This window comes from Hemicordylus capensis, chromosome 6 (assembly GCF_027244095.1).
Source record: "Hemicordylus capensis ecotype Gifberg chromosome 6, rHemCap1.1.pri, whole genome shotgun sequence".
NCBI lineage: Eukaryota > Metazoa > Chordata > Lepidosauria > Squamata > Cordylidae > Hemicordylus > Hemicordylus capensis.
Genome location: NC_069662.1, coordinates 146601583 through 146628303, shown reverse-complemented (window position 1 = coordinate 146628303; position 26721 = coordinate 146601583). Strand labels below are relative to the sequence as shown.

General features: G+C 44.6%; 1 protein-coding gene across 7 annotated transcripts in view; it reads right to left on the bottom strand.

Annotated features, from left to right (window-relative positions):
• CCDC7 (coiled-coil domain containing 7) overlaps positions 1 to 26721 on the bottom strand; it is a 457188-nt gene that overhangs the window by 201602 nt on the left and 228865 nt on the right. For all 7 annotated transcript variants that reach the window (XR_008309433.1, XM_053259060.1, XM_053259062.1 and 4 more), the window contains 7 exons: positions 26126 to 26245; positions 25184 to 25309; positions 13235 to 13354; positions 12074 to 12199; positions 11876 to 11995; positions 10425 to 10544; positions 7378 to 7503 (listed from right to left, as the gene is read on the bottom strand). Coding sequence is in view for 6 of the 7 variants with exons in the window: in XM_053259060.1 (XP_053115035.1) it covers positions 7378 to 7503; positions 10425 to 10544; positions 11876 to 11995; positions 12074 to 12199; positions 13235 to 13354; positions 25184 to 25309; positions 26126 to 26245 (858 nt within the window). In the remaining variant the exon portion in view is untranslated. The remainder of the gene's footprint in view (positions 1 to 7377; positions 7504 to 10424; positions 10545 to 11875; positions 11996 to 12073; positions 12200 to 13234; positions 13355 to 25183; positions 25310 to 26125; positions 26246 to 26721) is intronic.

The window sequence follows — 26721 nt, the reverse complement described above, 5'->3', positions numbered from 1 at the left end:
TTCCTGCAGGGAATTTAGAAACAACAATACAAAGTGCATGCACACCTTGGCCAGGAAATCTCCTCCTAAGAGTTTTGCTAAACAATTCAAAACTCAACTACACACCAGATCCCCCAAGTGTTCTGTTAATATCCCTGGGATACACATGAGGTAGTCTGCTTTAATAAGAGAACTCAGCAGCAAGGTCTACTGCTGCTTTGGGGAGACCCGCAAAGGGACAATATGAGGAGGGAAATGGCAGCTCGCCTGCTCTAAAGCTTGGGTGCAGGCTTTGCACCTCATAGTTCACTCCTCATGAGGCACAACCCCACAGGTAGGAATGCAGAGATTCTTCCTTCCACTGCAGAACGTGAAAGACATGCTGTGGTGGGTGGTAGGTTGAAATTTAGCTTCCTCTCGCCTCCCTCCCGCTTGTCCCCTCTGAATCAAAAGCCAAAGTGAAAGGATGGGCTTGGGGGGGGTTGCGTTGTTCCCTGCAGGGAGTTGTCCTTGCAGCAAGTTGGCCACATCCAATTGAATGGTGGTGAGTTGGCTGCGGCGAGTTGGCCATGGCGAGTTTTCATAGACCCTTCCCAAGCACATTTGGCTGCTCTGGTGATCACTGGGAGCATGAGTAAGGCCACAGGTTGGGTGGATTTAGCCCTGGCCATAAAGTTGTAGACCAGGTCATCGATTGTAGGCAGCTCTGACCATAGATCCAAACCAAGCGCCTCCGCCATGGCACACATGTGCTTGTGGCATGGTTTCACCTTCTCATTTGGAGAAACTTAAGTAGGCGGAGGCACATCCATGGGAGGATCCACCAAGCTGTCCACATCTTCTGGGTCCAACTCAAAGTCAGAGGAACCGTAGTGTTCGGAGGCTGATGCAGTTGGGGAAGAGGGAACACAAGTCTGAGCTTCCATGGTGGTATGCTGTGAAGGAGACAGAGCGCCTGTCTGGGTACCAATCGAGTATAAGGAAGGCGAAAGAGTCTGCGTGGTTTGTTGAGCAGTTAGTAAAGGTTGAGTATGCAAGGCCTTTGAAACACTCGAAAACACCTGGCTTTTGGAGGTCAGTTGAGCTAATGCAGACACTGACAAGGACGATGTAAGCGGAGTATAAGGTCTCCAAGATCTTGAAGACTTATAATCATACAGTGCACTCAGAGATCAGATGCCCATCACAGTTGCTGTCATGGTGGTAGTTGCAGGGGGAGCATGTGTAAACCCACAGGTGTGCCAGACTGAAGGTTCATGTAGGTGTTCCACTGAAAAGGACGATGTAAGCGGAGTATAAGGTCTCCAGGATCTTGAAGACTCATAATCATACGGTGCACTCAGAGATCAGATGCCCATCACAGTTGCTGTCATGGTGGTAGTTGCAGGGGGAGCATGCATAAACCCACAGGTGTGCCAGGCTGAAGGTTCACATAGGTGTTCCACTGACAGGGCGATGCCAGAGGCGGTGTGGAGGTGGTTCCAGCCTCAATGTCTGCGGGAAGGAAACCTTTAAAAGTGGATGTCAATGGAATGCTAGAAGATGAGTCCTGTGCCGTGGATGGGTCGAGAGCTGCAGTGGTATTGGTATCCTCCTCGTTCTCGTCGACATCAAAGGTCGGTAACAGCGGCTGGAACTGAGGAGACACCTGCATCGAGATCACAAGAGTATGGAGAGTCGAAGTCAGAGGGATAGTTTGACGAATGGTTGGCGTCGACGGTGCCGAAGATGAAACTGGCTTTGGTGCCAGAGATAAAGAGCGAGCCCTTGATGTCAAGAGCGTCGACGTCGATGGATGGAAGGATTGTAGATGTTGAACCTCTGTCAATGCTGACGCGTCGAGAGCTGGATTCAATGACGAATACTGAAACAGTGTTGAAGGACAACGTTGGATCGACAAAAGCGATGGAGTACACTCTTGCGTCAAATAGACAGTCTTCTGGTGTTTGCTTGGTGGTGTCGAAGGAGCCTCAGTAGTATGGCGTTTTGTCGATTTTGAGGTTCCCCAGCCTCAAGATTGTGTCTTCTGCACAATGCATACCGGTCGTCAACATTGAAGGCTTGGTTGTTTTCAATGTTGAGTGAGAGGGTACCGACGTTGAGGTCGTCATTGTAGATTTTTGTTGCGTAAACAATGTTGAGGTGGATATTTTCAATTTAAGATGGGTCGATGTCAATGTAGGTGTCGAAGCCAATTTTGACCGATGTGGAGTCAACAACGATGGTGGGGCCGAGGCTGACTTAGGTGGCATTTTCAACGCCGAAGTAGACTGGCGTGGTTCACCAGGTGTCGGAGGGCTCAAAATCTCATTGTAAATGGCGGCCCAAAGACGAAGTGCCATATTTTTTCAAATGTGCTTGGAAAATGATAAACAAATTTTACAGGAGGAGACATTGTGCTCCTCACCCAAGCAAATCAGGCACAAATCATGGAGGTCCTTAGAGGGGAGTTTGGCTTTACAGCCCTCACACCTTTTAAAGGACTTTTTCTCCTCAGCCATCATGGGACACACAGAAGGGTAATCAGGTCCATTACGTAGGTCAAAAGCCAGTTGAAGTCCGTCAGCCAAGCCAAAACGCGTCAAGCCAGAAACAAATGGTCATACACTAAATATCCATCCTCACCCCCCTGCCTCGCGAAAGATGAACTCAGAGAGGAACTTTACCGATGAGAGGAGCAAAAGACCGAGGTCCAAATGCGATGGCAGTCAGAAAAGAACTAAGGAACATGGCACCCAGCCTGCCTTTAAATAGCACACTGTCAGCATGGGGGTGGGGCTTGGACGTCTCAGCAAGCTGAGGCATGGCTACCACGTGGTTCCTGCACAGGCACAGAACCCATGCTTATGGATCTTGACAGATCTCGATCCAGGTCAGATGCATTTTAAGTGATTTTTTGAAGGCAGCCAGAGATGGAGAAGCTCTTATATTAACAGAAAGCACATTCTAAATCCTCCCCCACAAAGTCCTGCTATGCTGCCTCATCAAGGCCAGGGTGGGGCATGTACCCACCATGATGAGAGGGATGAGTAAAGTATGTCGGGAGGTATACTCCCAGTAGGGTCACACAAGGCACAAAGGTCATCCCAGATGCCCAGCTAAAGCAAGCAGTCACCTATATTGGGCAGCAAGCAGCAATATAGGAAGGACAGTCACTTTAGTGACAACGACAAAGGCATAATTTCATATGGTGTGGGAGAAGGCACTGGTAAACAACTCCTGTATTTTACCAAGAAAACCACATGGATAGACAAGATAGAATGATTGTCGATGTAGTGCCAGATGATGGGCCCTTCAGATTGGATGGTACTCAACATGGTACTGAGGAAGAGCTGAGGATCTCTCAGAGTACTGATGGTGTTTATGAAGAGGTTAGGCCAGGCATCCCCAAACTGCGGCCCTCCAGATGTTGCTGAACTACAATTCTCATCATCCCAGCCACAATATATTGTAGCTGGGGGTGATGGGAATTGTAGTTCAGCAACATCTGGAGGGCCGCAGTTTGGGGATGCCTGGGTTAGGCTAAAGCCTTTTGGATGCTAAGGGCTGATGTTGCCATGCGGGAAAATAAAATCTGAAGCTTCAAAAACAGAATTACAGTGGGGACGTGGAATGTTAGAAGCATGAATATGGGAAAGCTCGACACAGTGAAAGATGAAATGAATCAGTAACAGACTGACATCTTGGGAATTAAAATGGACTGGAATAGGACAATTTCAGTCAGAAAATCATACCGTTTACTACTCATGACACAAAAAAACAAAGAAAGAACAGTGTTGCTTTCATAGTCAGGAAGAATAGAGCAATGACGGTACTTGGGTAAAATGTGGTCAATGACCAACTAATACCAATTAGATGTTGTGGACAATTAGATTTAACATGACAGTTCTTCAAGTCTATGCCCCAGTGACTGATGCAAAAGAAGAGGAAGTTAATGAGTTTTATGCTCAAGTTCAGTCTGAAACATACAAGCAAGATGCACAACTGGTGGTTGGAGACTGGAACGCCAAAGTTGGAAAGGGTAAGGAGGAAAACATATTGCTAACACATTCTTCAAACAACCAAACACCTATACACATGGACATCACCAGATGGAGTACACAGAAATCAAATTGATTACATTATTGGTGCAAGGAGGTGGAAGAGCTCAGTTATAACAGCAAAGACATAGCCGGGGGCTGATTGTGGAACAGATCACAAATTGCTCATGTGCAAGTTCCAAGTCAAACTAAAGCAGAAAAATAGAGCTATCCAGTTTCCACAATGTGATCGAGAATGTACCCACCATTTTCAAGAAGAACACCAGGAACCTCTTGGAAGTTCTGAAGCTCAATGATAGGGAACCAGAGAAACTGGAATGAAATCAAAGAAGTTCTTAAGGACAAATGTGGAAAGAGACTGCCAAAGACCAAGAAACAGAAGAAAGCAAAATGGATGTCAGAACAGACTGTGGAAATTGCCAAGAGGAGGAGAGAAGCCAAAGTCAAGAAAAATAAAGACCTCAGGGAGGAATTTAATAGGGAATTTCAGAACTGCTAGAAGAGACAAGGAGCAGTATTACAATCACATCTTTAAAGACCTTGAGGATGGAAATAAACATGGAAAAACAAGGAAGGTTTTCCAAAAGATCTCTGAACTCAGGAGGAGATTCCAACCTCGAATTGGTATGTTAAGGGATGCCAAAGGACAGATAGTAACTGATTCAGAGAGATCAAACAGAGATGGAAGGAGTATACTGAAAATCTGTACAGCAGGGATGTCAACATCCAAAATACTCTAGAAGATATTCCCTACTTGCACAAACCTCTAGTACAAGAAGATGAAGTTAGATCAGCACTCCGGTCATTACCAAGTCAGAAGGCTACAGTAATTGATGGAATAGCTACAGAAATATGGCAGACAACAGAAGAAGAATCAGTCAAGGCTCTAACCAAACTATGCCCGCAAATTTGGAGAATGACACAGCGGCCAACAGATTGGAAGAGGTCAATCTACATACCCATACCAAAGAAAGGAGAATTAACGGATTGCACCAACCATCGCACTATATCCTTAAGTTCACATGCTAGCAAAATAATGCTCAAGATTATCCAACACAGATTAGAGCCCTACGTGGAAAGGGAAATGCTGGATGTTCAAGCTGATTTCAGAAAAGGCCGAAGAACAAGAGACATCATTGCTGATGCATGCTGGATAATTGAGAAAGCCAAAGAATACCAGAAAGAAGTCTGGTATTAGACTTCTAATATGTGCTTCTAATAGACTTCTAATATGTGCTTCAATGACTACAGAAAAACCTTTGATTGGGTCAACCATGTCAAGTTGTGGAATATCCTTAGGAAAATGGGCATCCCAGAACATCTCATTGTTCTCATGAGAAACCTATATGCAGGACAAGAAGTCACAATCCAGACCAAACATGGTGAAACAGACTGGTTCCTGATCAGCAAAGGAGTAAGATGAGGCTGTATACTTTCTCCTTATTTATTCAACTTATGTGCTAAACTGTCGTAAATCTGTTAGCTCGGCTAACCCAACAGGATTTACAACCCCCTTCAGCACTCTCCGGTGAGTTAACAGAAAGCGGCAGCGGAAGTGCACAAGTGAAAAATAAAAGGCTCACAAAGAAAAACAGTAAATGAATTAAGTCCCCTGAACTGAACTAGGTACCCCACTCTAACAATAGCTGAGTAATAAGTGAAAGGAAAACACAGAGCAAGGAATGAAAATAGTGAAGGACAACAGAAGCAAGGAATTAACAAAGCAGGAAAGCATAAACAAGGCAAACTGGAACTCGGACAAAGTTTTGGAATTCAATAGCACACTGTTTGCGGACCAGCAAAAGTTGCAAACAGCACCTGAGCAATTGAGAGACTGCCAAATATATATGGCTCAAGAGAACCAGCAGCCAATCAGGCTTCCCTGAGTCAGCACTTCGGCTTCCTCTCTAGTGATCTCCTGCACCTGCGTGACCTCCACTGAGCTTCCCTCTTGAGCCGTCTTCTCAAGACAGGGGAAATCCCAGGCTCCTCCCCATCAGATATCATGTCTGGCAGCTGTTGCGAATCCTCAGCTCCAGAGTCTGGTCTCCCTGCCTACTCCTGTTGCTGTTCCTCTGAACCCTCACTAGCAGGCGAATCCTCCCATTCCTGCTCTGACTCTTCTGAGTCAGAAGTCTGAGCCATGACATAAACATATACTGAGAGAAGCTGGATTGGAAGAAAATGAGCGTGGTTAAACATCAATAACCTGTGCTTCACTGATGACATCACTCTGATAGCTGAGAATGCGGATGATCTGCAAGCTCTAGTCAAGGAGCATAGTGAAAAAATGGGATTACGACTAACTGTAAAGAAGACTAAACTAATAACAATGGGTACAGCCACCAGCCTCAGAATTGATAATGAAGACACTGAAGTGGTGAATAGCTTCCGCCTTTTAGGATTGGCCATCAACCGTAAAGGATCCAACAGTCAAGAAATACGCCACAGACTAGCATTTGGTAGGGTTACAATGAAGACCTTGGAAAGTATATTTAGATGCCATGAAGTGTCTATACCTACAAAGATTAGAATCATTCGGACAATGGTTTTTCCCATGACACTCTATAGATGCGAAAGCTGGACACATCTATAGAAGCAAGACAGAAAAAGTATTGATGCTTTTGAACTTTATAGTGCTGGAGAAGACTTTTGAGGAAACCATGGACAGCCAGGAAAACAAACAAATGGATCACAGAACAAATCAATCCAGAATTTTCACTCAAGGCACAAATGACAAGGCTCAAACTAAAATACTTTGGACACATTATGCAAAAACCCAGCTCCCTTAAGAAGTCCATAATGCGGGGAAAGTTGAAAGAGCAGCAGAGGACGACCAGGAGCAAGGTGGATGGACTCGATTACTACAGCAATGTACCACTGAAATTACTATAGAATGTACCACTGAAAGACCTTAAAGGCCAAATTGAAGACAGATCATCCTGAAGAGAAATGATGTGGTAGCTAAGAGTCGACACCGAGGTGACGGCACTTAATCAAACAAACACATTCCAAAGCCCTGGGTCAGCCACAGAGAGGACCCGATCCCGCATCACCACCAAACGAGCCAATGGCAGCCATAATAGAACCTCTCCATGAGATCTCAGTATGTGACAGAGTTTATGACAAAGAAGGAACTCTCTTCAATCCTGGACCTGATCCATTAAGAGCTTTATCGGTAATAGTAAGCATTTTGTATTTTGCTCTGAGACATACTGGTACCCAGTGCAGCTCTTTTAAAACTGATGTTATATGGTATCTTTGGGACACCCCAGAGACCAATCTGGGTCTGTAAATATAACTGTAAAAAAATACATATTTTGTGCCTTTAAAAAAAAAATTCTTATTTTATCCTTACCATCAGGTAGCACAGTAAAAGCTTTTTCAAAAACACGAAGTTCTGCATCATGTATATCGCGTGTGGTTGCCTCTAGGTCTGCAGTCAAACGTTTCTGTTGGTCAGCTAGCTCCTGAAGTTTATGCTCTACAAAATAATTTCAAGGCAATTCACTACATTCAACACAAACATGAAATCAGTAGACAATATTAGGAGAGGAGAGCTGGTCTTGTGGTAGCAAGCATGACTTGCCCTCTTAGCTAAGCAGGGTCCATTCTGGTTGCAGATGAATGGGAGACTTGATGTGTGAACACTGTAAGATATTTCCCTCAGGGGGTGGAGCTGCTCTGGGAAGAGCAGAAGGTTCCAAGTTCCCTCCCTGGCATCTCCAAGATAGGGCTGAGAGAGATTCATGTCTGCAACCTTGGAGAAGCCACTGCCAGTCTATGTAGACAATACTGAGCTAGATGGACTTATGGTCTGACTCAGTATATGGCAGCTTCCTATGTACCTTGTTCTGCACCACAGGAGTAACTATTGCTGAATAAGGGGAGGACAAAATGTCCCTGGATCCTTATGGGTGGTGGGTCCACTGGTTGAGTGACAGTTCACTCTTCACTCTCCCCCTCCTGCTTTCCCAGCTCACTGGCATGCTTTTGGCTCCTGATTAGAGGATTCATCTCAGCTTCATGTGAGATGAGTCGAGAAGGGGAGGGGAGAGGAATGCCAGGCAGCATCCCTCCTTCCTCCTCACTATCTGGCTAATGCTTAGGTTCAGCCCACCCCTCCCTCAGCCTGACTAACATGCTCAACAGCAAGGGAACTGGCGCTGAGCATCACCCGGTTAGTCAAGAGGAGCAGAAGATGAGGAAGGCTTCCTGATAATTATTGAATTGTGCCCTCATTAAAAAGAAAAAAGGGGGTGGGTGGGAACCAGGGTGAAATCAGTATACTCCTTTTCTCTACTTCCCATCTCAAGAAAAAAATTAATTCCTGAGCAACTAGGTTCAGTCTATCCCTAATCCTGGAGTGAGATCTGGGATTCAGTTGTGTGTGTGTGTGTGTGTGTGTGTGTGTGTGTGTGTGTGTGTGTCAGAGAGAGTGTGCAAATGAGGAATATAGAAGTGTTGTTGGTATTAAATTAACCTATCAGACGACAGTAGTAAGTATATAAGTTTAAAATGTTTCAGGGGAACGCACTTGCAAAAGGGGGGGCGTGTGTTGGTATTCGCATATGAATGACAGAAAGGACGTGCAGAGACAGTTTTCTTCTTCACCATGTCCTTATAGTTCTTCTGCAGCAAAATATAGGTGAAGGGGAGGTGGAGGTGGGAAGGCTCAGGGGGCCTTAAGGACCATCTTCATTTTTTGTTCAGGGGCCCACTCCAACCTTGCGAAGCCCCTGTTCTGCTCATTTCACTTTCCCAAGTTAAAATAACAGAACTACTCATGTTCAGCTTCCTTTGTGTGGGGCAGCTGGTGTTCCCAAGCCATGAACCACCTGAGCATATCCTTCAGCACTCTGACAAAAACAGAGAGTAGAAAGAAGCAAGGACAACAATTGCTGGTGCTGCAATAATCAACATAGCAATACCAGGGGATAGCAGAATAGAAGAAAAAGAAATCACAAAATACAAAGATCTACAAATTGAAATTGAAAGGCTGTGGCAGAAAAAGACCAAAATAATCCCAGTGGTAATTGGTGCCCTAGATGCAATTCCAAAACAACTTGAAGAGCACCTCAGCACCATAGGGGCCACAGAAATCACCATCAACCAGTTACAAAAAGCAACTTTACTCGGAACAGCCTATATTCTGCAACGATATCTATAATAACAGCAACAACATTGATAATAAAATTCAGCCATCCCAGGTCCTTGGGAAGGAATCAATGTCTGGATAAAACAAACCAGTCAATAACACCTGTCTAACTGTAAATAAATAATAAAGATGAGCAAGGCAGTGCCCAACGGGCTATAGAGCCTGAGGACAAAGGTTTACTGGCCAGACCTCCAGGTTTGGTGGTCAAGTGACCTCAAGATCACTGGAGGATACCCAGAGCCAAGCTGAAGGGTGAACCAATAGGAAGATAGGTGGAAACGTGATGGAAGCCTCTTGCTGCCTCAAAAATTCCCCCCAAGAGAGAAGGGGGCAACCCATGCCCTGGTACACATTGAGGTGGGATCCACCCCAACACCCATACTTTGTAATATTGGCTTTATTTACATATATGCAAATTGGAGCATGCACTTGAACGTAGCAGGATACCTATCACACCACTTCAGATACCCTGAGATGAATCTACACACCCAAAGCTCTTCCAACATTCAACAAAAGGGGTAATCCAAACTGTAGCTTTAGTATGTGGGATTAGAAGGGGAACATTTAAATCTCTTACCCCTTGCTATGGTTCTGATGAAAACTCCCAGTCTGGACCTATTATATCTTCCCATATATGAAAAATAGCAGCCTGGAGAAGCAATTTTCTTTAGGACCATGGAGTATGGACTGTGTAAAATCTAAAACAGAATGGAAAATCCCAGAATGCCCCCCTAACAGTCAAACTGGATCCCAAAAGCAGTGGGATGTGTTAGAGACACTGGAGAACAATATTTAGCACTTAATATTATTCCAGCCTGTTCTGAGCCATTTCGTTCCCTTTTAGGCTGTGAAGGGGTTAATAAAAGTGTAATATTGGAAATATTTCAGGGCTAAAATATTCCCAAGTATCTCCAACACATCCCACTGCTTTGGGAATTCAGTTAGTTTTGTAAGGGTTTGTTCCTTCCCGTTCTGTTCTGAACTGGCTGAAAGGAGTGTTCAAATTCACATCAGGTTTGCTCATAGTATAGCTCACTTTCTCTGTCAGCCACTTTCCATTTCAATCTTTAGCTTATTCTTCCAACACAAAAATACCTCTTTCCCTTATCCAAGCCTAGAATGCCAGATACTTCAAAACACTCAAGGGAATTTCAGGAACCAGGAGAGTATCTCCTCATAATTAACTACCATGAAGATATGTTTAAAATTGTAGGTTCAAGCATTAAAATAAATATGAGAATACACACCACTGACACTGCCTGGTTGGATCGCTGCTAATGCCTGAGCTTCTTGTAGTTCATTCTGTTTGGATTCCAAATCTTTCAATAAAAGTTGCTTCTTCATAGACAGTTCATATAATTCCCTCTCTGCAAAAAGAAATATTTTACTTTTAGGAAAAATATTTATTTTGTGCTTTTAAAAAAAATCTTATTTTCTCATTACCAGTAGGTCGTATAGTAACAGCTTTTTCAAAAACATGATGTTCTGCAACACGTATATCATGTGTGGTTGCCTCTAGGTCTGCAGTCTTCTTCTGCATGATCCCCACCACATGTTAAGGTCATCTGAGGAAGTCCGTCTCCAGTTACCACTGGTTTGTCTGGTGGCGACTCAGAGGCGGGCCTTCTCTGTAGTTGCGCCTGGGCTATGGAATGCACTCCCGGCAGAAATCCGTAATTTGAGTTCATTATTGTCTTTCAGGAAAGCCCTTAAAACCTATCTGTTTGGTCTGGTCTTCCAGGGTTTTCAAATAGTTGAAAACTGTTTTAAATTGCTTAAAATGTTTGCCCTGGTTTTCTGGGGTTTTTAACTGTTTGAATATTTTATTGGTTTTATTCTGTTTTTATAGTTTAGATTTTAATTGTTAACTGGTTTTAATTGTTTTTATTTCTGTTGTAAACCGCCCTGAGCCATTTTTGGAAGGCAGTATGTAAATTGAATAAATAATAAGTAATAATAAAGAATAATAATGGGTGGGTAGGTGGGGCAAATGTCTTTGGATCTTTGTGGGTGGTGGTGGGGGTCCACTAGTTGAATGATAGTTTGCTCTTCACTTTCCCCTTCCTGCTACCCCAACTCACTGGCATGCTGTTGGCTCCTGATTAGAGGATTCATCTCAGTTTCAGGCAGCATCCCTCCCTCCTTCTCTCCTCCTCACTATCTGGCTATGGCTCAGGTTCAGCCCACCCCTCCCTCAGTCATACTGACATGCTCAACAGCAAGGGAAATGCCACTGAGTACCACCCAGCCAGTCAATAGGAGCAGAAGATGAGGAACACTTCCTGACACTCCTTTCACCTTTCTTTTCTCTCCTGAGACACAGCTCAGAAGATATTCAGTTAGAGTTTGGAGCCCTTTTTGAATCATGCCCTCATAAAACAGAATAGGGAGAAATCATGATACTCCTTTTCTCTGCTTTCTTGTCCCAAGGAAAAAATAAAATCCTTAATGTGGCCAGAACCTAAGGGGTCTACTCGTGAGTCAAATGGGCCGTAACCCCAAATTTGGCTTTTAAAAAGCCAAATCTGGCAACAGAGGCCACCAGGTCCAGTCTATCCCTAAATCTTGGGGTGAATTATTGGATTCAGTTTCCCATGGAATACCTTGACTAGCGTGTGTATGTGTGTGTGCGTGTGTGTGCGTGCACACAGGCAAATGTGTGAGCTTCAAACATTAAAATAAATATGAGAATACACACCACTAACACTGCCTGGTTGGATCGCTGCTAATGCCTGAGCTTCTTGTAGTTCATTCTGTTTGGATTCCAAATCTTTCAATAAAAATTGCTTCTTCATAGACAGATTGAATAATTCCCTCTCTGCAAAAAGAAATATTTTACTTTTAGGAAAAATATGTATTTTGTGCTTTAAAAAACAACAACTTATATTCTCCTTACCAGCAGGTCGTATAGTAACAGCTTCTTCAAAAACACGATGTTCTGCAACACGTATATCACGTGCAGTTGCCTCTAAGTCTACAGTCAAAAGTTTCTGTTGCTCAGCTAGCTCCTGAAGTTTATGCTCTACAAAATAATTTCAAGGCGGTTCACAACTACATTCAACACAAACATGAACCCAGTAGACAGTTTTACCTTGTTCTCCACCACAGGATTAGCTATTATTGAATAAGGGGGGGGGGGGCGACAAATGTCCCTGGGCCCATGAGTGGTGTGGGAGGGTTCACTGGTTTGCTTTTCACTCTACCCTTCCTTCTTCCCCAACTTACTGGCATGCTGTTGGCTCCGGATTAGAGAATTATTCTCCACTTCAGGCAGCATCCCTCCCTCCTTCTCTCCTCCTCACTATCTGGGTAATGCTCAGATTCAGCCCTCAGCCTGACGGACATGCTCAACAGCAAGGGAAATGCCACCAAGCATCTCCCAGCCAGTCAATAGGAGTTGAAGATGAGGAAGGCTTCCTGACATTTCTTTCCCCTTTCCCTTCTCTCCTGAAACTGAGACACAGCTCAGAAGATACTCAGAGATATTCAGTTAAAGGAGTTTGGAATCCTTTTTGAATCATGCCCTCATAAAAAAGAACAGGGAGAAGTCATAATACTCCTTTTCTCTGCTTTCTCCTCCCAAGAAAAAAATAAAATCCTTAGCAACTAGGTTCAGTCCATCCTTAATTCCTGGGGTGAAACCTTGGATTCAGTTTCCCATGGAATACCTTGACATGTGTGTGTGCACGTGCAAATGTGTGAGCTTAAAAAATTAAAATAAACTACCTGGGCCGGGCGCAGAGCATGTGTGCCTCTAGTTCTGCCATAGTTTACTCCCCCACACACTGCTGCCCGCCGCTGTTTTCTTTCCCCGCCTGCCGCCATTTTCTTCCTCCTCCTGCCCTCTTGCCACCATCTCCTCCTGCCCACCACCGCCTTCTCCCCCCGCCCACCCATCGCTGTCTTCTCCTCATCCGACTGCCTGCCTCTCTCCGTCACCAAAGCTTTCCTCTTCCCCTGCCGGCAGCTCGCTCGCAAACCCTAGTGAGAGCTGCCACACATGGGAATTGTGACAGCTACGCATAAGATAAATATATATAGATATGAGAATACATACCACTGATGCTGCCTGGTTGGATAGCTGCTAAAGCCTGAGCTTCTTGTAGTTCAATCTGTTTAGATTCCAAATCTTTCAATAAAAGTTCCTTCTTCATAGAAAGTTCATACAATTCCCTCTCTGCAAAAAAACAACAGCAACAACAAAACAGGTTACTTATCTGTAAATGATGATCTGGTAGTGATCCGTTGACATCCATTAAAAATGGTTTCTGCACCTGCGCGGAATCCTCTCAGTGTGGAGTTTCAGCCTCGCCCCATGTGACCACATGGTTTATATTTAAGGCGGGAAGAACACCACTCTCTCAGTTCCTGGACCACCACCGGAGCTGGTGACCATCATTGAAGTAAACAACATGTGAGTTCCATTACACAGACATGGATAAATCTGTAATTTTGGGAGAGGTGTGCTTAAAAGGATGTTGCAGTAACTACTGCTCCATCCACCTGAATAAGCTAACAAAACGCCCATTTCTAATGGAGCTCAATGGATCATGATCCAGATAAACAGGTTGCTTACCTGTAACTGATGATCTGGTAGTGATCCATTGACATCCATGGAGTATGGGAGGGTCTAATTTAAGCACACCTCTCCCATAATTAGCCTCCGCTGCAGAGCACAATTGCATTGTATTACATTTCCGTTGAGCAGGTTGCCACTTTACAGATGTCTTTGAAGGATATGCCTTTAAAATGGGCCACTGAGGCTGCATAGGCACTAGTAGAATGTGCTCTTATGGACTTTGGTGGCACTACCTTCTGATGCTTGTAGGTCAGTAGTATAAGCTCTACCAGCCACTGTGACAGGTGCTGTCTAGATACACAATGGCCCTTTCACTTTACTTTTTAAGTGATGAAAAGTATGTGTTTCTTGTGAATAGCCTTAGTGCTAGCCAGATAGAATAGTAGTGCCTTCTTGACATCAAGAAAGTGTAGTGCTCTCTCTAGAGAGGTTGATAGGTCTCTGAAGAAGGTTGGCAGCACAATGTCCTGGTTTAAGTGGACATCAGATGCTACCTTTGGTGAGAATGTGTTATCAGTCCACATCAGTACTTTATCTGGAAAGAATCTTGTGAATAGTTTGTGTACAGGTTGTTGTACAGTTTACGCAATGCTGTTCGCTCCCTCACTCTGCGGGTTGTAGTGATTGCAACCAAAAAGGCAGTCTTCCAGGTGACGAACTTAAGATTTGCTGAGGACATTGGTTCAAATGGTTCCTCAGTCAATGCAGAGAGAACCAAGAAGATACTCCACTGCTCTATTGGTTGTCTTATTGGGGGATATAAATTAGTGAGGCCTTTTAAGAAACTCTTGCAGCTCGGGTGGGAGAAGACTGATTTACCATCCCATCCTGGATGAATTGATGAAAGTGCTGCTCAATGAACTTTGATTGATATATTAGACAGACCTGATTTCAGAGAAGTTAAATAATCTGTCTGACTGATGCTTTCAATGGGAGGAAGATCTGAGAGATTGCATAGTATTTAAACTTGTTCCATTTCTGAGCATAATTTTTTTTAGTGGATGACTTCCTTTCATTCAACATTATCTTATCTATCCACCATGCTGTCAGTCTTAGGGTAGCTATGTCAGGCTGTAGCACTCGGCCTCCTTCGCGTGACAGTAGATCTGGGCAATGTGGAAGCCTTCTGTATCTGTGGTGGGACAGTCTGAGTACCAGTGGAAACCAAGACTGCCTTGGCCACCATGGTGTTATCAGAATTCAAGCTACCCGACAAGCCAGAAGCTTCACCGCTATCCATCCTATGAGTGGTAGTGGAGGATACATGCATAACAGTTATTTTGTCCAATCCAATTGCAATGCATCCCCTAGAGGCTTTACAGACAGGGCTTCTACCCCGAATCTCCTTCAGAAGAGAATGTGTGTGTTCACACACCAAGAAAACTTACCCCAAAGTCCCTCCGAGATTCTTGGACCCACTCAACACAGAAATTGGGCTTTGTAATGAAAATTCTAATTTATCTCAACATATTTCCGGATTTTTAAAATGCTGGTTTTAAATTACTTTTTCTGAAAACGCCGGAGCAAATAGAGAGAGGCACTGACGTAGAATCATTAACATGATAAAAGGGATGTTCTCTTTAGAAATGCAGATATCGCTCTTTAGGAAGCTCCCCTCTCCCACTGGCTAAAAGGAAAACATATAGCATGCCACGTGAACTTGTTTCAAAACAAAATTTGAGAGCAGAGGGAAGGGGCTGTTTCCCTCAATGCCGCAAGTGTCGTTTGGAGTGGCTTCGCTCAATATTTACCCCAAAGCATGAAGCCATGTGCGAATAACTCCCTAGAGATAGAGGATCATGTCCCGCTCAGGAGCAAAAGCCCTTGCACTTGGCATTCAGCGATGTTGCGAACAGATCTATCTGGGTCCAATCCAAGGCTTTGAATATTGGATGTAAATATTTTGGGTTTACATCCCACTTGTGTTGGTCTCTGCGTACAAGCGCCCAACTCAAGTCTGTCTCCTTTATGTGTATTGCTTGAGGATAGATATGATTGCGAATGCACCAGTGCCAAAGTTGGAGGCTTAAGGCACAGAGAGACCTCGAGATGTGTCCCCCGTCTGATGAGATAGGCAATCGCAGTGGTGTTGTCTAACTGGACTTGTACTGTTTGGTTTCTCAGCACTGGCAAAAAAGCATTCATTCCTTGAAATATTGCAGGAGCTCCAAGAAACTGGTATGTAACTGTTTCTGCTGATAGCTCCATTGCCCCTCAACTTTGCTGCTGTTGCTGTGCCCTCCCCAACCTTTCATGGAAGCATCTGTTGTCACCCATACAGAAGGTGTTTTAACTTGAAAGGGAACACCCTGTAGGAGGTTCTCTGGAAGCATCCACCAGCGTAGTGATTGGATTATTTGGGGAGGAATTGTCAGTCTTAGTAGAGGGCTGTCCACATTTGGGCAGAAGGCAGAGAGGAACCACAGTTGTAATTTTCTCAACTGCAAGCGAGTATAATTGACTGTTGCTTTGAGGAAAGCCATGAAGCCTAGGAAGCTTTTAATTTGCCTTGCACTCTCAATAGGCTGTGCTGTGAAGCAGTAGATCAGTTCCCTGATGGATTGGAACCTTTCTTGAGGTAAGTATGCCCTTCCTGCTTGAGTGTCTAGGATTGCTCCTATGTGTGCTATTGATGTCACTGGTTCTAGGTGGGATTTCTTCCAATTCACTTCTATGTCCAGTTCTTGGAGAATTTGCAACACATACGATACCTGAGAATGTAACTCTTCTTTGTCTCTGGATGCTAGAAACCGATCATCCAGAAATAGGAAAGTTGCAGTTCCCCTGGTCCTTAGGTGTACAACAATCACTGCCATGCACTTCGTGAAGATGTGTGGAGCAGACCAAAAGGCAGTACCTTGTACTGGTAGACCGAGTTGCCCACAGTGAACCTTAGGCATTTCCTGTGTGTCTCCCAAATTCCAGTGTGAAAGTAAGCATCCTTTAGGTCTAATGTTGCAAGCCACCATTCCTGATGCAAGAGTGGTAGTATGTCTTGCAACACTGTCATTTGGAACTTCCTCACATGGACAAATTTGTTCAGGTGTCTCAAGTCCATTACTGGACATATTCCTCCTCCCCTCTTGGGGGTCTGAAAATAGCATGTGCAGAAACCTCCTTGCCTCTGTGCCCATCATAATGGGACTATAGCCCCTTGTGCTAATAACTCCTTCACCTCTTCCAGCAGAGCTGGTGTCACTTGTGTAAAGCGTACACCCTTGAAGACAGGCATTGTCTTGAACTCTATGGCATATCCTGCAGATATAATCTTGAGAACCCAACAATCTGATGTTATGCGGTGCTATGCTGAGGCATTGCTTGCCAGTCTGATGGTACTGGCTATTGATGTTGTTATTGGTGCCATTAGGTTGGAATTGGCAATTATCTGTGGTGCCAAAGAGATGCAATAGGCATCTGCTTGGGTTTGGTTGAGGTTTGCAGCTATAAGCTCGTCCAATGGGCAGGCCCAATCTTCAGAGGTGCTGCTTTTTGGCCTCTGCCTGCTTAGTGTGTTGGCCCTGATTCCCCTTGTTCTTGTTTTGATAGGGGCTTTTATTGTAAGGTTGATAGGGTTTCCTATAGTCCCTTAAGTCCTGTTGTTTGTAACTTGATTTTGGTCTGGAATAAGATTTGTACTTGGAAGGGTATGTAAATGTAGATGCAGAAGTGAAAGTCTTAGCCATAAATTTTGACTTCTTGAGTTTCTCCATGGTGGAGTCTGTTCACTAAATAAGCCCTTACCATCAAATGGCAGACCTTCTGTCTTGTCTTTCATATCAACCTGCAGCAATGCTGATCTGAGCCAGGGATGGAGTCTTAAGCTAATGGCTATAGTCATGGCCCAGGACTCTGATTCAGCCAGGTGTTTTGCTGTGCTCAGCTGCTGTTGTGACTTTGCCATGGTCTGTTTAAAATGTGCCTCTGGGGAAAGCTTATTCAAGTCTTGCTCCAATGTGTCCCAGAGATAATGATTATACTTTGCTATGCCAGCACAGTAATTGGCTATTTTTACAGTTAGGCATGCCGTTGAGTAAAACTTTCTGCCCATGACATCTAACTTCCTGCCCTCTCTATCTTCAGGAGTCATGTGCTTTCTTCCTGATTTTGATGATGTGGCACAATCTATGACTAATGAATTGGGCACCAGGTGCTTCTGAAGGTAAGCATTCTCATTTTCCTGCACACGGTAACAGACCTCCAACCTCTTTGAAATGGGAGTGGAAGTGTGTACAACTTCCCAAGCACTTTGTGCAGCTTTTGTAATCACCAGGAGAACTGGAAGGGCTACCAGTTGAGTTGAAAGGGACTTTGTCATAAAATTATAGACTGGGTCATCAATAGTCACAGTTTGAGTCTTGAGATCTAAGCCTAGGGCTTCTGCCATTTCCTTAATCTGTATATGTTACGCCTTCATCTCTTCTGTTGGAGAGGCATGAGAAGGAGTTGCCACATTTGGAGAAGGATCTGTTAAGATCTCCACGGTATCAGTGTCGGATTCAGAATCAGAGGATCCATGATGGCTTTCAGGTTGTGACTACTCTGGTAACTGTGGTGCAGGGGAAGAATGCGACACTGGATCCTGTGGTGGAGATTGTGGCACCTGAGTTTGAGTTTCTGTAGATGCAGTATGCTTTGTTTTGGCTCAGTCTGCATGGTGGTTGATGTCATCACTGGTCTGACTACCTGCTGAGGCAAAGCCAGTTGTGTCTGAGTGGAAGCTGCTGCAGTTAGTGTTTTCTTTTTCACTAAGGAACCTGAAGCATCACCTGCTGCTAATGTCCTCACAGACATACCCGGGGTAATGGCAGATGTCAAGGAGTACGTTTGCGCCTTTTGCTTGTCAAGATTTAATGGTCTCCAAGATCTGTCTTCCCGGTAGTCATAAGACAAGCCCAGGGAATAAAGACCCATACCACCTGAACAAGCAGCTTGAGTGTTTGAAGTTGGGCAATGAGAAAAACCGCATACATGCCAGCTGGAAGTAGTAGCCAAATGGGCTGTGGTCAGTGCATAGCATAAAGGTGGGTTTGTTTACATAACCAATGGATGTTACTTGGGTTGCTATTATCTGAACCTGTTGACCCTCTGCCTGAGGTAGAAAACCTCTAAAAGTTGAGGTGCACAGTAGGGATGTGCACGGAACCGGGCAGGGTGGCTTGAGGGGGTAGGGGGGGTCTTACTTTAAGGGCAGAGGAGGGTGCATTTACCCCTCCTCCGCTTCCCCCCCACCAGCGCCCGGTGTCAGTAAAAGCCCTTGGGGCAGCAGTGTACCTCCCTGCCGCTCCTTCCCCCTCTTCGGCCAGAAGTACCGGGCGCGCGAGCGTGCTCGTGCACATCAGACGGGTGTGCGTGATCACGACGTGCACATGTGCATCTTATACTTCTGCCCACTTCCAGCCAAAGAGGGGAAAGGGGCGGCAGGAAGGCTTTTACCGACATCGCATGCCAGCGGGGGGGAAGCAGGGGGGGTAAGTGCACCCTCCCCAGCCCTTAAAGTGAGACCCCCACCTTCAAACTTTGAAAAACAACAACCCCAGTGTTCAAACCTGTTTGGAGGCCCATAAAAGGGCCGCCTAACAGGTTCATGCACATCCCTAGTGGACAGTGTATTGGAATTCAAATCCAATATTGACAAAAATGATTGTGCTGTTGAGGGATCTAGCCCTGTTCCTACACTTTACATATATTCTTCTTCACCCTCGACGTTGAAGGTAACAGACTCTTGATGTTGAGGGGCTACTTGTCTTGATTCTGTCAGTATTGGCATATGTAGTGCAGAAGTTGTTCCTCAATGCTGCTCTGTTGGTGTCGATGAAGATTGTATGGGTGTCAGTGCTGAAGCCCTTGGTGTCTGTGGCCTTGAGCCCGTTGCTTCCTTCGGTGTTGAAGGTCTCAATATTGAGATTATAATAATGTCTTGTAAGCTCGAAGGAGAGAGTTCTCTCTGGCATCAAGGTTCTTTGCCTCTTTTTTGCCAGTTCTTCTGCCTCCATGATAGTTTGATGTTTTTCTTTAGGTTTCTTTGGCAGTCTTGGTGACTTGAAAGAAGGCATTGATGATTTAGACTCCATTTGAGTTGCAGTCCTCGGGCCTAAAGCTGATGGCAATTTAGATGACGGACCTGCCCCTGCCTTAGTTGAAGGTGTGGAAGGGCTTAGAACATTGTCATACAAAGCAGCCCACAATCTGAGCTATTTGTTGTGTCTCGTTTGTTTTGAAAATGACGTGCAAATTTTGCATGTCGAGGTATTGTGGCCTTCTCCAAGGTAGATCAAGCATGAATCATGTCCTGTGATAGAAGCTTAACAATTGGAGAACCTTAAAAAAAAAAAGTTGCTCACCTGTAACTGATGATCTGGTAGTGATCTGTTGACATCCATTAGAATGGGTTCTATGCCTGAGCTGAAGCCTGTCGGTGTGGACTACCACAGCTCCTCTTGGCGCTTGCACCCCACCACACATGATCACGTTGCTATTTAAGGTGGGAGGAAGCGCTAGCACTTCAGTTCCTTGGAAACCACCGAAACAGTCAAACATCTTTGGAGCAATATGTGAGTTCTATGAAGACATGAGCACTACTGCAGAGGAGAGGTTTGGGAGGGTCTAATGGATGTCAATGGATCACTACCAGATAATCAGTTACAGGTGAGGAACCTGTTTTTCTGGGGCATGATCCGTTGAATCCATCAGAATGGGTGTTTAGTTAGCTCCTTAAAGGAGGAGGGAACAGTAGTGTCATTGTAACACCCTTTTGAGAACACCTCTCCCAAAATTTGCCCCTGCTGCAGAACGCAAGTCAGTGGCATAGTGCTTTACAAAAGGGCTGTTCTGAGGACCATGTTGCAGCCCTACAAATGTCCCAAAATGATATGCCAGACAAAGGAGCCACTGAGGCACTGTAAGGTCTGGTTGAATGTACCTTGATGGTCTTAGGCGGCTGTATTTTTTGTAACTTATAAGTCAATAGAATTAGCTCTACTAGCCAGTGGGATAGCCTTTGTCTTGACAAGGTCTGACCCACAGACCTTCCTTTGTAGGATATGAACAACCTTTTTGTCTCTATGATCGTCTTTGATCTTGATAGGTGGAATAGAAGAGCCCTTTAAACATCTAGGGAATGCAGAACATTTTAAAGAGCTGTGCTCAGACAGCTGAAGAAGGTAGGAAGCACAATGTCTTGGTTTATGTGACAGTCTGTCACAACCTTAGGTAGGAAAGTAATGTCTGGACGTAGCAGCACCTTATCTGGGTAGAAGCGTGCATAAGGCATACCCATCCTCAGACTGTAAGTTCACTCACCCTGCAGGCAGTTGTAATTGCCACCAAGAAGGCAATCTTCAGAGAAACCAGAGTCAGAAGAGCTGTAGCCAGAGGCTCAAAGGGTGTATCCGTCAGAGTCGAAAGGACCAAGGATATACTCCACTGTTCCAGTGGCTGTCTAACTGGAGGATACAGATTGGTGAGACCCTTCAGAAACCCTTGCAGCTGGGGTGAAAAAATACTGTCTTTCCATCTCATCCCACATGCCTAGCTGAGATCGCTGATAAGTGAACCTTTATGGAGACATTAGAAAGCAGGGAGGTATTTAGTGTGGCTAGGTACAGCTAGGACCTGACGGACAGTAGCTTTCAGAGGGCAAAAGCCGTTTGAGGCTGTATAGCAAGTGAACCTCTTCCAAAATTACTAGTATACTTTCTCCTAGTGAAAGGCTTCCTCTGGTTAAGTATGTTTTATTTAGAAACCTATTTTCCATGCTGTTAGCTGCAGAGTGGGAACTTCTGGGTGCAGTACCCGCTTGTTGATTTGTATGAGCCACTGTTGAATAGGCAGTATCTAGAGGCAGAGAACATGCATCTCTCTGAATATGGAAATCCCCTAAAAGTTGAAGGGGTGGTAGTGCTGGAGTCCAGCATAGATAGTAGGGATTGTGCCATGTTGGGATCCAACGTGCTCACTTCCTCAACAGCAGGAGAGTCCTCATCTTCAGCCTCGAAAGTAACTGACACACGGCATTGAGGCATTACAGTATCTGTTAAAACTGGTGTGTTCAATGTCGAGATCAATTGTTTTGCCTTTGGCGTCAATGGGGATGTCGTAAATCTATCAGGCTAGCCAGACAAAGCGTAACAGAGGCAGAAGCAGAACAGGAAAGTCTAACAGGAATAAATTCTCTAAACCAGGTCCAGTCCGAGTCAATCCAATAAATGCAACAGAGTCCAAAGTGAAATCCACAGGCAAGGTCAACATAGTCCAGGATCCAAACACAGTCAAGGTAATGCACTAACACAGCCAATTAACTCACAGGAAATTGATGTTGCTATCAGCAGGGTAGCTATGTTACAGGCATCTTAAATAGGCTGACTCCTGGTGCTGTTAATTAAGAGTTGCTGAGTCAGCAGCTTTGCCTGTTGTTCTGCACATGCGGATCCTTAACTCTTGCTGTCTCTTGGACCGGCACCTCTTCACAGCTGAGACCGGTCCCGCCTCCTCCACATGAGCTGCCTCACCCGGCTCTAACTCATCTTCAACTCCTTGTGCATCGGACCTATTGCAACTTCTGGTCCTTGCCCACCCTCCTCTGCTGTCCACTCTGTCTCCGCCTCCAACTCCTCCTCGGAGTCTTCCAGCATGCCCATGACAGGGGACTTCAATGGCGTCACTGCCAGGGACAAAGAAACTGCTCTTGATATCGGTGCCGACTTAGACGCCAGTGGGGAAAGAGGTTTTGGTGTTGATGATCTTGATGCCAAGAGTGATGCAGCAGACAAAGCTTGTGCCAATGTCAATGCTGCTATCGCAAGTTCCTTCAGTGTTGATGTCAAGGATGGATCTTTCGACACCAGCACCGAAGCTGTTTGCTTCGGCACTGATTGTCTCGATGTCCACACGGTTGGAGTTGATGGTTTCGATATTGACAAAAAAACTACTCTTGTGCCGGAGACAGAATTGCTTTAAATGTTGATGATTACTTTTTCTTTTTGGTGTGCTCCGATGAATCCACCATTTTGTCTCCATGCCGCTTCAGTGCCTTTGGAGACTTAAATGTAGGCATCGAGGGTTTAGACTGGGTTGAAGCCTCAGACCTTGAGCCATCCTTATTAGAAGACAGCTGAGTTCCCTCTTTCGATGGACAAGAGGAACATAGTCATCGTAAAGTGCAGCTCTCAAACGAAACTCCATGTTGCATCATGTTTGCTTTGAAAAGGACTGGCAAACCTTACAAGTGGAGGTGTTGTGAGATTCCCCAGACACAGCAAACATAAGTCATGGCCATCTTGTGAGGGTAACTTCGCTTTGCATTTAAAGCAGAGTTTAGAAATCTTTTTATCCGTTTTCTTTTCTAAAGGTTTAGGGTCATTGATTGCCATTCTAGGAACATAGGAAACTGCCATATACTGAGCCCATATACTGAACCCGACACATCAAGTCTCCCATTCATATGCAACCAGGGCAGACCCTGCTTAGCTATGGGGACAAGTCATGCTTGCTACAAGACCAGCTCTCCTCTAAGAGTTCTGTTTTCAAAACCAAAATATATATCCGTTCTTTCACCTCAAACAGTCCGTTACACAAAATATGTAGTCTAAAACAGTCCAAAGACCAGAATAGCCAATAAAGTAATAATTTTTTAAAATATAGAACTCACTAAGATCATGGAAACAGAACGAGGAGCCACAGTGACCAAAGAACTAATCGCTACAGAGGTCTCAAAGGAACTGAAGTGCTGGCACTTCCTCCCGCCCTAAATAGCCCCATAGTAATATGGGGTGGGGCGTAAGTGCCGAGGAGCTGTGGTACTCCATGCTGATAGGCTTCAGTGCAGGCGCAGAACCCATTCTAATGGATTCTACAGATCACGCCCCAGATGTCTTCTTTTCCATCTTTTTTGTCTTATCCATGTCCATGTCCATAGCCGTATTTGTAGTCTGATGTTGACAGCCAGAAAATCAATCCATTTTTTTTAAAAAACCTCACATAGAAAAGGTGTATCAATCGGCTCTCCCTTCCCCTAAAGAGTGAACCGGAAGTTAACTCCTAGCCTGATTGACAGGCTAGGGAACAGCCACTCAGCACACAGTGGGTGGGACCTTGAGGGCTATGTTGCAGGAAGAGAAGCAAGTTTTTGTCTCAGAAGGAGCTAGGAGGGGGATGAGAGAGGACAAGCGGAAAGCTTAGTGGGGAACAGCAATGGAGCTTTTGCTGCCTCATGGTCAAAAGCTATCCTGAAGAATTCTCTCATGGAAGGACATCTGCAGATTCTTGACAGACAGGATTGCAGGAAGCTTGAAACTCTCCTGGAGTTTGGGGTGAGTTTCAAGGGGGAAGGAAGCCAGGGCTTGTGGGCTTCTGAAGGGTTTAGCAAGGGAACAGTTTGTTAGTTAGAGTATGTTAGATTTCTTTCTTTTTGTGCTTTGCAAATCCTTACAAATGGTTTATTGTCTTTTTATTAGTAACATAAACTAAGAGAAACTTAGCCAATCCCCTTTTCCAACTAGAGCATTGTAAAAGTCTCTGTAGACTCTCAAAAGGGTCTTTTGTACTTTCTTACGTTTATGTTTTATGTGACTGGGTAACCACAAGTTTTAAAGTATGCCGCCACAATATCATCAGAGGGTGCTTTTTGAAATATTCTTGTAGTTACTGAGTGTTCCTTTTTCCTGTAACTAAAACCTGAAGAAGTTTGTAACTTTGAAGTTTGTAAGTTTGAAACCTGAAGCAGTCTGTAGTATTTTGAATAAATGTTTCTCTTTTTATTCTTTGTATTTTACCTGCCTCTGAGTGGATTTTTAACTCAGGAAAAAGGGGTTTTTACTCTGATGCAAACAAGTCTCGAGTTTGTTTGCTCAGCAACTCATTCTGTCAAGTGTGTGCATCACATGTAGGCTGCATGTGGAAGGGTTTTTGGACTTTTCCCTTAGAAAAGGAAAGGGGGGGTCTCCTTGGACATTCACCCAAATCCAAGGGGGGCAAACACTTGAATAATTAGGGTGTGGTGGCAGTGAATCAGCGACTGAGGAAGCAGTTTAAGTTTTAAAAAGGAACAGCCTTTGTTGAGCAAAAATGGAGGGAATGATTCTGCATTTTTCTTCCCCCCATGTGGGCTTGCTCTGAGACAAAGGCTGGGCTTAAATCCGCCACAAAAGGAAACCAAGTCAAGGAGCTGCAGCAACCAAGATGCAGTCACCACAGAGGTTGAAAAGGTACTGAGTGAGTGCCATTCTTCCTGCCTTAAATATCAACCACGTGGTCACATTGGGTGGGCCTGAAATGCCATAAGGAGCTGTGGTTCTCCAAACCAAGAGGATTCCGTGGAGACACAGAACCCATTTCTAATGGAGCTCAATAGATCATAATCCAGATGAAATATTTTATAGTGAGAAAAAATATGTTTTGTGCTTTTTAAAAAATATCTTATTTTCTCCTTACCAGCAGGTTGTACAGTAACAGCTTCTTTAAAAACATGATGTTCTGCAATACGTATATCACGTGCAGTTGCCTCCAAGTCTGCAGTCAAAAGTTTCTGTTGCTCAACTAGCTCCTGAAGTTTATGTTCTACAAAATAATTTCAAGGTGGTTCACAACTACATTCAACACAAACATGAACCCAGCAGACAGTTTTACCTTGTTCTTCACCACAGGATTAGCTATTATTGAATGGGGGGAGGGGGCAAATGTTCCTGTTGTGCGGGTGAAAGGTTTGCTTTTCGCTCTCCCCGTCCTTCTTCCCCAACTCACTGGCATGCTGTTGCCTCTTGATTAGAGGATTAGTCTCAGCTTCAGGCAGCATCCCTCCCTCCTTCTCTCCTCCTCACTTTCTGGATAAGGCTCAGTTTCAGCCCATCCCTCCCTCAGCCTGACTGACATGCTCAAAAGCAAGGGAAATGCCACTGAACATCGCCCAGCCAGTCAACAGGAGCAGAAGATGAAGAAGGCTTCCTGACACTCCTTTGCCCTTTACTTTCTCTCCTGAAACTGAGACACAGCTCAGAAGATACTCAGAGATATTCAGTTAAAGGAGTTTGGAGCCCCTTTTTGAATCATGCCCTCATAAAAAAGAACAGGGAGAAATCACAATACACCTTTTCTCTGCTTTCTCCTCCCAAGGAAAAAATAAAATCCGTAGCCACTAGGTCCAGTCTATCCCTAAATCCTGGGGTGAAATCTTGGATTCAGTTTCCCATGGAATATTTTGACTATAGTGTCTGTGTGGGGGGGGGGGGAGGTAGAGGGGGAAAGAGAGAGAGAGAGTGTGTGTGTGTGTGTTTCTGTGTGTCTGTGTATGAGAGAGGGGAGTGGGAGGGAGAGAGTGTGTGTGTGTTTCTGTGTGTCTGTGTATGAGAATACACACAATTGTATGAGAATACACACCACTGATGCTGCCTGGCTGGATTGCTGCTAAAGCCTGAGCTTCTTGTAGTTCTTTCTGTTTGGATTCCAAATCTTTCAATAAAAGTTGCTTCTTCATAGAAAGTTTGTATAATTCCCTCTCTGCAAATCAAAAACAACATTTTACAGTCATCCAATCACCCTTCGAAAAATAAATTGCTGCCTCTGTCCTAGAGCTGCAAAAATTGAAAAAAGTTATTCAAAGTTGAACTGCTTACGAATACCAACACATCTTTATTAAAACATCATTGTTAATATCATTGCAGATATTACCACAGGGCAAGGAGGCTAAATGAAATCCCTCTGAGAAGGTAAAATACAGGGCTGCTCTGAAAACTGCTGGTGCCCCAAGTGGAGCATGGCTTTAGAGTTCCCCTGCCCCCTTCTCCCACATGGATGGCCACCTCCCATCATCTGAGTGTGTAGCTGGTAAGTGAGCAGACAGTCCCCATTCTCCAGACAAGTGGGTGGATACACTGGCAGTCCCCGTCATCCAAGTGAGCAGGTAGGCAGTCCCTGTTAGATTTTTAGAGAGTTCATAAGTTTTATATATAGCCTTTGTTTAATTTTTTAATATA